At 44.5% G+C, this 14,221-nt stretch overlaps 1 protein-coding gene across 2 annotated transcripts in view; it reads right to left on the bottom strand.

The window, feature by feature from the left end:
- The window catches only part of LOC126191448 (venom dipeptidyl peptidase 4-like), a 362,149-nt gene that overhangs the window by 90,389 nt on the left and 257,539 nt on the right, over positions 1 to 14,221 (bottom strand). Inside the window, exons 11-12 of one of the 2 annotated variants that reach the window (XM_049932327.1) lie at positions 13,394 to 13,650; positions 13,182 to 13,274 (exon numbers count right to left, since the gene is read on the bottom strand). In XM_049932327.1, the coding sequence (XP_049788284.1) occupies positions 13,182 to 13,274; positions 13,394 to 13,650 (350 nt within the window). The remainder of the gene's footprint in view (positions 1 to 13,181; positions 13,275 to 13,393; positions 13,651 to 14,221) is intronic. The other variant, XM_049932328.1, reaches the window with a different exon arrangement.

The following is a 14,221-nucleotide window of genomic DNA, read 5'->3' as shown; positions in this document are numbered from 1 at the left end:
AGTGGTAATTTACTTGCCGTGTGCACTTCACAGAAATGAATAAGGAGTCGGCAGTTCAAGATAGGGAAAAAAATTTCACAAACGAGAGATTCGACGAACATATTGAAATGTATGTAGGTAAGAAGTCTTCGAAATCAGGTACTCTGAATACACTTAAAATACGTTACGTCTACTGTGAATACACACAGTGCATTCAACATTGTTAGTTTGACTAACGAACACCCATCGAATATAGACATGCACTTACATCTTAGTAACTGACGTGACTGCCCAAAGAAAGACAAATACACACAGGGTGTTACAAAAAGGTACGGCCAAACTTTCAGGAAACATTCCTCACACACAAATAAAGAAAAGATGTTATGTGGACATGTGTCCGGAAAAGCTTAATTTCCATGTTAGAGCTCATTTTACTTTCGTCAGTATGTTCTTCCACCTACGCTCAATGGAGCACGTTATCATGATTTCATACGGGATACTCTACCTGTGCTGCTAGAACATTTGCCTTTACAAGTACGACACAACATGTGGTTCGTGCACGATGGAGCTCCTGCACATTTCAGTCGAAGTGTTCGTACGCTTCTCAACAACAGATTCGGTGACCGATGGATTGGTAGAGGCGGACCAATTCCATGGCCTCCACGCTCTCCTGACCTCAACCCTCTTGACTTTCATTTATGGGGGCATTTGAAAGCTCTTGTCTACGCAACTCCGGTACCAAATGTAGAGACTCTTAGTGCTCGTAATGTGGACGGCTGTGATACAATACGCCATTCTCCAGGGCTGCATCAGCGCATCAGGGATTCCATGCGGCGGAGGGTGGATGCATGTATCCTTGCTAACGGAGGACATTTTGAACATTTCCTGTTACAAAGTGTTTGAAGTCACGCTGGTACGTTCTGTTGCTGTCTGTTTCCATTCCATGATTATGTGATTTGAAGAGAAGTAATAAAATGAGCTCTAACATGGAAAGTAAGCGTTTCCGGACACATGTCCACGTAACATAATTTCTTTCTTTGTGTGTGAGGAAAGTTTCCTGAAAGTTTGGCCGTACCTTTTTGTAACACCCTGTATAGAATACGCGTGAGAGCAATCCGTTGCTTGCTGGTGTGGACACACACTGAAGCGAGACAGGAAAGAGGAAGCAAGAATGTGCCGTCAGTGTAGGATATGTGAAACTGTGGAATGATATGCTTGCAGTGCGGTGATTAGTGCACTGTTGCTCTCCATACGGTACACATTCCCGTCCAGATGAGTTGAAGATAATGCCTCCCATTTGTGGATGGTGCTTCTGGGTGTCAAGAACGGTCAACGATGAGGGTGCTACGACTGGAGATTTATACGCGTATTAAGTGAGATTTAAGACTGTTGGTTGGAAGTATCTTATGGGATTGTTGCCACTGATACTTCGGAAAGTAGATTCAGCCACCAAATCTGGATGGTTGATCTTCTTCCGTTCATAACGACCCATTTCAGAGTTGTTCCGAGAGTTGAATCTTAAGCGGACTACTTGTGCGTAGAAAACTGTAATGGGTGTTCTTGGTTAATCACCCGATACTTGTACCGCAAATATTGCGCAAGTGGGAAGTGCTATTGACGTGCGGTTTTCACAGAATGGGTTGGTAGTTAGGAGCCCGTATTATTAGCCAATAAACAGACTGTAATAAAGCAACACTGCATCAAATAATCGCAAAAATCTATGTGGGGCGACGTATCCGTTAGGTCAATTAGGCGAAATGGTGTATGTCAGCAGACGCGAGTGCTTTCACTAACAGCACGACAACGCCTACTGCTCCTCTTCTGGGCTCGCGACCGTATCGGTTGGACCAAAAACGACTGGAAAACTGTGGCCTGGTGACATGAGAACCGATATAAGTTGCTAAGTTGATGGTAGGTTTCGAGTGTGACGCAGACCCACGAAGGCGTGGACCCAGGTTTTCAACAAGGTACAGTACAAGCTGGTGGTTGCTACTTAAAGGTGTGGGCTGAGTTTACCTGGAACGCATAAAGTCCAACTGGACCGATTATTGACTGGAAATGAGTATGTTCTGCAACGTGGAGAACATTTACAGGCATTCATGGACCCTACATCCTCAGACAACGATGGAACTTTTACCGATGACAATGCCCGATGTCACTGGGCCACAGTTGTTCGCGATTGGTTTGAAGAATATTCTGGACAGTTCGGGCGAATCATTTGGCCATCCATGTCACCCAAAGTGAATCCCATCGATCATTTATGAGACATACTGAGAGGTCAGTTCGTGCACAAAATCAAGCACCGACAACACACTCGCAACTACGGAAGGCTATAGCTGCAACACGCTCTATGTTTCTACAGGGGACTTCCAACGACCTGTTGAGTTGATGTCACGTCGAGTTTCTACACTACACCCGGCAAAAAGATGTCTGACACGATACTGGGAGCCATGCCGTGAGTTTTGTCACTTCAGTGTGTGACTTCCCGCAGCTACAAGGAATCCCTAACGCCACGGCTTCTGAAAGTAAAATTGTCCTCTATTGAGCCTAGGAGAACTAAGTTTCGTTGGCGGATGGAGGACGATTTCAGCCTTGTTAATTCATTACTCTTCGTAGATACACCGCCGATGCCGACGTGTGGCAAGACGACCATTCGTCTCCGTTCTCTGACAAACATGTCACGCCGTGGAACACGTATGCGACGACCTCTGACGGCACGAGTTTCGATTAATCAGAGAACTCCGCAGTGGTCGATTATTGTCTCAGCGCAGGGCACGATATGAACGAAACAAGTACTAAAATTCTCTCGTCGACGTCTTCGTAGTGGGACGGCGCAATTGAAGAAGCGATCGAAGTGAGCAGTTCAACAATGCTTATAAACGGAGATCTAGATTTCCAAATTATGAGGAGACCACCTGACAATCGGATTTTTGTATTTTTTATGTAAGTGAAGTATGTGAAGTTCGGAACTCAAATATCAGTATCCCAAAGCAGTTCTATGCAACTCGACAAAATTATCCAGAAAATCGACTTTGCACTTTCCTTACGCAAAGGCGAATTTTCACAATAGCTATCGAGGACCACTCGGTAACCAGGTAATCAATGGATTTCCGGTTCGAATGTTTTTCGTTCCGCATCTTGATCTATACAAACGAAACCCTTACAGGATCGCTTTCTCATTCGTTCGTCCGTCCGTCTGTCCTTCTGTGAACAACCCTTTTTCTCACGCAGTGGTATATATAACAAGTTCAAATTTATGTCACATATTAAGGTCTATGGCCCCTTGCCGGTGAAAAAATTTCATGCTTCTAAGTCAATTCAGTCAAAGGATTCAGCAGTTTATGTCACACGTATTGATACACGATAACTCAATAATCAAAACCTATAGGATACTTCCCATTGGCCTAGAATCATGAGGTGTGACAAGCAGCAACATTTCACAGTATAACTGAACGCAAAACACCAGAAGTTGCCAATTTGTAATCATATCTGATGACTGTGTTGGTCCCTTGGGGGTGTAAATAATTTAAGTTTGTAAGTCAACGCAATTAAAAGATACGGTGATATATGTTACATGTTTCGATATTCGCAAACTCATTCATCAAAACCTCTAGACCGTCTATATACATGTCGAACATGGTGATCTAGAAGGGTAGAGTCTCAGTCGGACAACGCATCTTTCAGTATTCGTTTTAATCTCTCCTTCACCTCTCAACGATATGAGAAGCCGTGTTCAGATTCCACGTTGAACTATATTACCCCTTTCCGTGGCTGTATAACTGGGGTACGTTAGGGACACCCAAGTCGTCGACGTGGCGTCCAATTGAAAGACTTGCACTAGGCAACTGACGCACACGTTATAATAATTATTATGTTCAAAAATGTTCAAATGTTGTGAATTCCTAAGGGACCAGACTGCTAAGGCATTGGGCCACAGACTTACACACTACTTAAACTTATGCTAAGAATAACACACACATCCAAGCCCAGGGTAGAAACTCCGGCGGGAATAGTGATAACAATAATATTTAACTTCTTCTTTTACTACTACTACTATAATTATCTATAAACGTAATTAAGTTTGAACAGAACCCTCAGTGTCCGAGTCCTAATCGCATCTTCCCGGTTTTTTATTTTTTTTTATTTTTCGAATATCTACATCATTTAAATATAAAATTCATCGAATCTATGCTAGTTAACACGTATTTTATTGTTTTCATGAAAAATTCATTTATTTTTATTTATAATTAGATATCGAAGCGAAATTTCAGCTCTCATTGCAAAAATATAACTTCTTAATCATCGATATTTTATAAAAGACAGTTAATGGACGTATATTTTTTGAAATTAACCAATCTTTATCAACAATCTTTTATAATGTGTCGATAATTAAGAATTTGCATTTGCAGTGAGAACTGAAATTTTGCACGTGATATGTAATTGGAAACAAGATTGCGCACATTTTTCTAAGGAATATTGATATTATATATATATATATGTCAGTTATCATATATCTGATAAATTTTATAGTGATGTACGTATTCGCAATGAACGAAAATGTAAAATGAAGAAAGGACCTAACGAGATTCGAACCAGTGATGGTTTTATTACCTGACGACTGTTCTCCAGCGCTATCGAGTAATCCACAGTGCTTAGCGCGCAAAATAACCTATATTTAGAGAATTTAATTTATGTAAATGGGAATTGGGGTGGGGGGAGGAACAGAAAGGAAAAGAACTGGTGATATCAGCTTTATGTGGACTTTGTGTGGCATCGGCGTTGACGAGTGAAAATATCTGTCTGACCGGGACTCGAACCCAGGAGCTAGGCAGCTCCGTTAACTACAGTGTTTATCACAAATGCGCGGACTGCCTCGGCGCTCTGCCCGGGCGATCCACGTGCCCACCAGCGTCATTTATCCTCAGTCCCCGTCCAGGTCCTCCACAATCGCTAATTCTTAGATTATCGCCGAATATTGAGCGGCGCTGTAGGTTGTGCATTTATTGCGCGTCATGCCGGATAGAACAGGCACAAAGTATTCGTAAAATTTTACAGTTCCTGACGTTCGGCGGAAAACTTCAAAATTGATTTTGTTGACAATTTGAGAGTTACACCCAACTGCTTTGCGGAACTCAGTTCTGAACTTCATGAAACATACATATCCTATTGCTGGATGGTCTTGTTGTCAGCACAGCATAGGATCCAGAGCTGACGATATTAAAGCCACAACGACTGCAGGGAGAAACTACTGGTCAGCCAAGAAAGAGGACTTCGATGGCGGCTCAAAATTTCTCGCAAAAGCGGCATGCGGCTTCAGACAGCGGGCGCCGAGGTTGCGTGGTGGTTGGTAGTGCACACGAGGAGCGGCAGTCCTTGCGCATGCGCTGAAGGATTGGCTCGTCGTCCGGAAGATGGTGTAGCGATCCTGCCCGTTCCGATCTGGGATACTTGTCACCGAGTTAGGCTTCTTCGCACCTGCGTGTTTTCATCTTGGAGTAACGTAAGTAGGAGGCTGCAGCCATATGAGGGGGCGATCAAAAAGTTTCCGTTCGAAGACCGCACAGTCCAGTTGCCAATAATCCAAGATCCCTGTGAGCTGCCGCGCGGAGTAGCGGCGCGGTCTGGGACGTCTGGACGCATTTGGTAATAACATCGTTATAGTTCACGTTTCTGCATTTACCGAACGCGCGCTGGAAAGCCACGAACGCTACACTAATCTCTTGCCTATATGTCAGTGTTTATATACCCGCAGCGGAGTCTGCCTGTGTTGTATATACACTGCAGCAATGCCCTTAAAGGAAAATTTTTTTATCGCGTATAACTAGCTACTCCCCACACCCTCCAACTCTGCCATTACCGATATGACAACAAAAATATTTCTTTTCTTTCCCAGTGCAGCAAACGAATAACAAAAACAAAACTAGGTCCAACTTAGAATGCTTGTAACTGCCATCTGAAGATGGATTTATAAAGAAAAATCCGAAACCGGTCATGGTCTGAAGATAATAAACTTTTTTAAACCATACATGTGGCTGGTAGCTGTTTTTTTATAAATTATAAACCTTAGTACAACAGCCACGTTTCTCAACATGTCGAATTTTAACAAAATAGCGTATTATTTTTGAAGGTTTTAAATGTAACTGAAAGTGAAAATGGGGGGGGGGGCTACATTTACACAGTACCATGTAACGTAGTTGCTACGTCACAATCTCTCACGCACGTAGTTTAAGGAGGATCGTGTACGAGCCGCCACTTCCGCCATGCTTGTTGGCCTCGCAGACTCCCAGACATCAATTCATGTGATTTTTGAACATTAGATTACCTAAGTCTCAAGTCTACCGCGACCGTCCGACGTCATTAGGGCGTTTGGTATAAAGAACATAGTTTTTGCTAAAAGTCAATTGTTATGCTACTTACTGCATTTGTATCATATGAACCCCCTTCTGTTCATCATTTTGTGCACTGTTTTCGGTGTGTATAAATCCCAGTGTCATTTCAAACATCATCCCTGAAGTACTGAATTTTCCCATGTTAACGGTCTTTCGTGTCGGCCTGTAGTTCATCGAAGAGAGAAGCATGTGTACAAGCAATTGGCTTTCTCAGCGATGCATGTGGCCATGTCCACTTATCAGTGGTCTTTTTTAGTAAGATTTGTGACATGTTTATTTGATCATCGCGTGTCATACTAATTCTGGTGTAAGCTCCATCTCTAACAGTTTCATTTTCAGTATCTTTGAATGACATTTAATTCGTCCTTGGAAACGACGTATGAAGCATAATAACCAATGTGCGATTGCCCATGTGGTTACGTTGCCATCAGCAATCCCTGGAGTTTTGATGTTACTCCATTTAGATTGTGCAATATGGAAGTGTGTCCTACATTTGAAGCACCACTGCGTACGCAGCCTTACTGCCACGTCTCTGACTGGTGGATTCCTCAGTCCGCCCAAACAGTTCCTATGGCAGAGGAATACGTATCACGTCTGCTTTTTAGTCTGATCTGAAGCAGGTAGAATGTTGTATTAAAGCAAGATTGTCTTCAGTTTACTGTGTACCTGACCACACCTCTTCTCACCTTTATAAGCTGCTTTCTCTTTTGCATTTTCTTTCCTTTCATTAATAATCATTAAGGGACTATAACTTATTATATATCAAATGTTACCTTGTTCATACAGAGTGTTGTGCCCAATAATGAATATTGTGAATTTATACGAGACACATTCAGTAAGTAACTCAACACATTTTCTTCTCGGTCAATTTCGGTTGAAAAACGCGGAATTTGTTGTGGAACATTATGTAATATTTCCGCTTCAGCGCCAATAGTTTCATTAAGTTCCGATTGGTAGCGGCTCTGTAAGTAGCCTTCAAAATGGCTAAGTGGATGTGCGCTCCGTACAAGGAGCTCTCGGAGTTTCTTTTGACGCAAAACCAGAGTGTCGCAGATATTTTTAAACGCCTGCAGAATGTCTACAGAAGCCTGTCAGTGAACGAAAGCCCGGCGAGTCGTTGGATGAGGCGATTGTCATCATCGCACGAGAATCGTCCGCACTTGTCCGCTCGCCTGTTGTGCCAGTCGCACACAGCTGTGGCTCCTGCAGTGTTGGAACGTGCGCACACTCTCATTCGAGGTGATCGGCCTGTCACAATCAGACACCACACTGCCTAAGTGGACGTCTGCGTTGCTAGTGCAGACACTCCTCCATCAGCTGGGGTGCACAAGATGTGTGTGTGCCTGCTCGCTTCCTTGCCACCTGACAGAAGACCATAAAGAGCAAATCTGTGCAGAGTTGCTTGCGCGTTACGACGATGACCGTGACAATTTTTTGTCGATCATCATCATCATAGGCGATGAAAATCGAGTTCATCACTTCGAACCGGAAACAAAACGGCAACCGACGGAGTTTTTTTTATGGTTTTAGGGCGCAAAACTGCTACGGTCATAAGCGCCCGTTCTGTGGCCTGTTGTGTTGTTGTGGTTTTCAGTCCTGAGACTGGTTTGATGCAGCTCTCCATGCTACTCTATCCTGTGCAAGCTTCATCATCTCCCAGTACCTAATGCAACCTACATCCTTCTGAATCTGCTTAGTGTATTCATCTCTTGGTCTCCCCCTACGATATTTACCCTCCACGCTGCCCTCGAATACTAAATTTGTGATCCCTTGAAGCCTCAGAACATGTCCTATCAACCGATCCCTTCTTCTGGTCAAGTTGTGCCACAAACTTCTCTTCTCCCCAATCCTATTCAATACTTCCTCATTAGTTATGTGATCTACCCATCTAATCTTCAGCATTCTTCTGTAGCACCAGATTTCGAAAGCTTCTATTCTCTTCTTGTCCAAACTAGTTATCGTCCATGTTTCACTTCCATACATGGCCACACTCCATACAAATACTTTCAGAAACGACTTCCTGACAAATCTATACTCGATGTTAACAAATTCCTCTTCTTGAGAAACGCTTTCCTTGCCATTGCCAGTCTACATTTTATATCCTCTCTACTTCGACCATCATCAGTTATTTTGCTCCCCAAATAGCAAAACTCCTTTACTACTTTAAGTGTCTCATTTCCTAATCTAATACCCTCAACGTCACCCGACTTAATTCGCCTACATTCCATTATCCTCGTTTTGCTTTTGTTGATGTTCATCTTATATCCTCCCTTCAAGACACTATCCATTCCGTTCAACTGCTCTTCCAAGTCCTTTGGTGTCTCTGACAGAATTACAATGTCATCGGCGAACCTCAAAGTTTTTATTTCTTCTCCATGGATTTTAATACCTACTCCGAATTTTTCTTTTGTTTCCTTTACTGCTTGCTCAATATACAGATTGAATAACATCGGGGAGAGGCTACAACCCTGTCTTACTCCCTTCCCAACCACTGCTTCCCTTTCATGTCCCTCGACTCTTATAACTGCCATCTGGTTTCTGTACAAATTGTAAATAGCCTTTCGCTCCCTGTATTTTACCCCTGCCAGTTTTAGAATTTGAAAGAGAGTATTCCAGTCAACATTGTCAAAAGCTTTCTCTAAGTCTACAAATGCTAGAAACGTAGGTTTGCCTTTCCTTAATCTTTGTTCTAAGATAAGTCGTAAGGTCAGTATTGCCTCACGTGTTCCAGTATTTCTACGGAATCCAAACTGATCTTCCCCGAGGTCGGCTTCTACTAGTTTTTCCATTCGTCTGCAAAGAATTCGTGTTAGTATTTTGCAGCTGTGGCTTATTAAACTGATTGTTCGGTAATTTTCACATCTGTCAACACCTGCTTTTTTTGGGATTGAGTGAAGGGTAAAAAACCTAATTTCAAATGAGCAGCAATGGGAGCGAAACTCAACAAGGAGGGGAACTAAAAATGGATGGTTCAAATGGCCCTGAGCACTAAGGGACTTAACTTCTGAGGTCATCAGTCCCCTAGAACTTAGAACTACTTAAACCTAACTAACCTAAGGACATCACACACACCCATGCCCGAGGCAGGATTCGAACCTGCGACCGTAGCGGTCGTGCGGTTCCAAACTGTAGCGCCTAGAACCGCTCGGCCATCGAGGCCGGCTAAAAATGGATGGAAATCTTTGAAAACTGCTATTGAAGGTGGGCTATTTTCGCCGAAAAAGAGCTTCAGATAACCTATGTCATCTCACTGGCACTGATAAACTCTAGGACGCGACCGGCTGAGCGCGCGACATCTGCTAAAAGGGAAGATGTATCGAGTGACAGCTGTAAACGGGAGCGTAGCCGATTAAAATAGGGGCACTCAACTAAAAGATGTCTCACTGTCTGCGGTTGAGGGCAGTGGGGACAAAGCGGGGGAGGATCGCCGCTTAAAAGATGTCGATGGCTAAAAAGACAGTGCCCTATCCGGAGTCTAGTTGAAATCACCTCCTCCCGACGACGAGGCCGAGAGGAAGAGGTCCGAGCAAAGGCAAGAGGCTTGACGTCCCGTAATTTACTATCGAGAAGTGCAGCCAGGGGGTGTGCCATAAAAGACAACACGACGACATAAAACGCTCTATAGATCGGCAAAGGGAACCATGGGAACAGCGGGCCGAGTGGGAGAGACTGCAACCTTCGCCGCTATATCGGCGCCTCGTTCCCGCGGATACCAATACACCCTGGGATCCACAGGAATGCCACAGAGACGACCCCCAAGTGGAGCATATGGAGGCAGTCCCGAATCGGGTGGACCAGAGGGTGGACCGGATAAAGAGTTTGGAGTTTGAGAAGACAGCTGAGCGAATCCGAGCATATAATATGCTGTATCCGCTTATGGCGACGGATGTATTGGACAGCCCGGAGAACAGGGTATAGCTCCGCAGTAAAAAGCTAACACTGGTCGGGAAACCGAAATCTAATAGGGGTATCGCCAATAATATAGGCACTGCCAACACCAAATGTGGTCTTTGAGCAGTCAGTGTAAATAAATGTGGCGTCCTCCATTTGTGCGCGTAGAGCAGCAAATGCCCGACGATAAATTATAGGGAGGAGGGGTGGGGGTTGGTGGTACTATCCTTGGGAAGCCGGCAAACGTCACGGACAAGGCAGGTCCGGGGGCGAATTCAAGGTGGTGTCGTACCCCCATTTGTCAAGAAAACCCACGCACACCACCAAGTCTCCTCGGAAGTAGTAGTTCAAAGGAGCACCCTCAGTCGGTGAAGTCATTGTGAGGTCTTCTCGGACTCGGACCCATTTGTCAAGAAAACCCACGCACACCACCAAGTCTCCTCGGAAGTAGTAGTTCAAAGGTGCACCCTCAGTCGGTGAAGTCATTGCGAGGTCTTCTCGGACTCTGAAGGGGATATTCTGTTTGATGTCATTACTCATGGTGCAATTATCAACTCTGAAGGGTGCTGTGCTAGTCACAGGAATTTAGAGAAACGAGTTCAGCATTTTCGTGGCCACAACAACATTAAGGAACTACTTCTCCATGATAACGCAAGACGTCACAGAAGTCTGCGCGACCGAGAGCAGCTCACAAAACATCAGCAGACCGTTCTTCCTCATCCACCCTACAGCCTGGATCTTGAAGCTTCCGACGTCTAGCCGTTTGGCCCAATGAAGAATGCACCCCGCGGAAAGCAGTACGTGGATGACTTAAAGGTTAATGCAGAAAGTCGTCAACCAGTAGAATGTATTATGCGGGCATATAGGCCCTTCCATATCAATGTTCCTAGCTAATTTTTAGTTCCCGACTGAGTGGCAATAATAGTCAGAAAAATAACTGCCCCCCCCCTCGCGATTTATACAAAGTAACTGACCACTGACACTTCCCACGACTCGTGCGCTATACCGCTCATCCACCTTCCACACATTTTCATCGTCAACACCTCCCGAGCCGACGCATAATCGCGAGATCTAGTCGCGGCACCCAATATCCCACCCTGGTGGGTCACTACATACATATTCCTCTGTCAGTGAACCTTCATGCCTTATTCATCCTCTCTCTCACCGTAATTTCAACCGACTGACAATCCGCAACGATGAAATCCGTCCTGAGATATACCTGCACCTCTCTTTCCAATACTAGGCTAACGGACCACTTTACGTCTTCATTAACTCTTCCTCTCTCCCGCTTCCTCTACCTCACTGCCACAGTCGCTACTTGCGGTTGCACAGGTCTCCCTAGTCATTCGCATAGTACCACTTTTGTCATGGCCATGATCATTTTCATGCACCGTCAACATCACCATTACACCATAACGTGATTCTCATTACCATCAATGGCTGTTTCACTGCAGTTGAAAATCACGGAAGAAGTTTTAAAAATCACGTACTGTCCAACAAATCCGCATAAATGCGAGTACATGCGCAGCGAGGTTTCTGCACGAACTTACTTATGTATACTGGTAGTTGAGCCATTCTTGGAACCTAGAGTCTCTACAGTTTTTGTCTCTTACTGATATCTGTACTGGGGAGATAACGGTCCGGAAATTCTTTCGATAATGTTAGGATTTTACGTTTTAAGTGTGTATTTCTACATTCGCTATCGTAATTTTTATTTATGTTATTAATTTTGGAGTTATTAAACGTTTTATGCCAACTGGTACTGGTATTTATGTCACATATTTTGTGCTCGCAAACTCATTCATGAAACGTAGTGTATTTTTCGTTGACCTAGAATCACGACACTTGGCAAGAAGCAATGTTCACAGTACCAGCGAAGGAATAGATTGTTAATTACGCCTCCAAGGTGTCGTGAATTTCAACTTGATGCGTCTGCCAATTCCTGAGAAAAGCGGTCTTACCAGACGGACACACAGACTGTCAGATAACAAATGAGAAAATAATTATTATTTTCGTGTTATATAACTAGTATTTGACAATTTATGGAGATTTTCGTTTACTTGTACTGTGAAGCCCTACTTCTTACCAAATTTCATGATTCTAGGTCAAGGCGAAGTCCCCTATAGGTTTTGATGAAGGAGTTGCATAGTATCAAAATATGCGATATACGTGGCCAAATCTTTTGATTGCATTGACTTAGAAGCGTTAATGTTTTACACTGCCATAGGATCGTAAATCTTAGTATCTGACACAAATCTGAACTTGGTGGATCTACCTGTTCCTGTGAAAGGGATCTTGACAGACAGAAAGTCAACAGAGTGATCCTCTGTGGGTTCTGTTTCTACCGGTTCAGGCGCGGAACCCCAAAAAAAAAAAAAAAAAAAAAAAAAAAAAAAAAAAAAAAAAAAAAAAAAAAAATTCTAATTTGTTTTTGTGTATTTTAAACGTCATTTGAGGTTATGTAAATTTTGGTTGAAGAGCAATTTTTTCAGCTGCCAGTCCTCCCTCCCTGGGGAACTGAAACGACAAGGAAGAAAAAAAATTTCTAGCTCAGCAGTGACTTCATCGCACCTGACTATGCAGGCCAACTGAGTCAATGAAATATTGCGGGAATTTTTCAACGACATCCGACATTTTCTTCGAAAACCATTTCTACAGTTAGTTCGTTGGCAAAGCCTCAAGCGATACAACTCACATTAGTTATTTTATGAAAAGAAAATCTCTGCGGAATCTGCAATGATTCCTGCAGAGAATTTGTTGAGATTGGAAGAAAGCACCAAGGTTAGTTACAACGAGAAGTGCACTGTAGACAGGAGACGTGCTCGGCAGCGTTTTACTGTGTGACCGAGGGGCAGAGTTGGACGTGGTGCGCGGTTACAGAGCAGGTGCGGTGGGCGCCGCAGGGTCGAGTGCCAGCCTTACCGAGCAGTTTTCGGCGACGGGCGGCGATCGCGCACTTGGGTGGTGGTCGCCGGCCACTTGAGTCACCCCTGTGTGGGCTCCGTCCCGTGAGATCTGAGAGGCACCGTACACGCATTGACGTAGAAATTTAGAATGGCTGCGATATTCGCGTTTTCAAGTGCACAGGTCAAAATCTGTAAGTGACGTACTGAGGCTCGGCAGAAAGTAATTACCCAGCTGGTCGGCCGTGGTGAAGAGGGTGACGAGTGGAGGGTCCATGGGCCCCGAGCAGGAGAGCGCCATCCAGCTGTAGTCGGTGCTGAAGGAGGCGGACGCGTAGCGGCAGGGCTGGCCCTCGGCGGTGGTCAGGCGACAGCTGACGCACTCGGCGCCGGCGCCCTCCCTCACGGCGAACACCTGCCGGCGGGACGGGCTGGGTGATGCCGCCGCCGCCGCCGTCGGCTCCAGCGCCTCCGTCGCCTGGAACCACCTGCAGCACCAGGCACCCAGTTTCACGACTGCACACTCAGATGTAGCTGACCACACAGCGGAACGTACTCTCAGTTCGAATATAATGAACTTCCTTGAGGCAGAGAAGCTTATATCCACGAATCAGCACGGTTTCAGAAAGCATCACTGGTGCGAAACATAGAAATATCTCTGGAGTGAGCATTCAGAAGCGCAGTATTGATTTTGTGTTGTCAACATACGTTGCCACAATGGTCACGTGATCTCGGGACGCCGTAGATTTGTCCCACATTTGTCCTATAAATTTTGAATGTTGTCATATCGCTAGTAAAGACCGATTCCCGTGGTTAGTGCTGTGGATTTAGTGTAGACGTTTTGCAGGCACCATAACAGTTTACGTCTGATATTTGAAATAAATTGGGCTCTTAGCTTTGAAGAGCAAATTGAACGAGCATGACGTCAAATGGCTCTGAGCACTGTGCGACTTAACTTCTGAGGTCATCAGTCGCCTAGAACTTAGAACTAATTAAACCTAACTAACCTAAGGACATCACACACATCCATGCCCGAGGCAGGATTCGAACCTGCGACCG

This window comes from Schistocerca cancellata, chromosome 6 (assembly GCF_023864275.1).
Source record: "Schistocerca cancellata isolate TAMUIC-IGC-003103 chromosome 6, iqSchCanc2.1, whole genome shotgun sequence".
NCBI lineage: Eukaryota > Metazoa > Arthropoda > Insecta > Orthoptera > Acrididae > Schistocerca > Schistocerca cancellata.
This window is presented reverse-complemented; position numbering and strand designations above follow the sequence as displayed.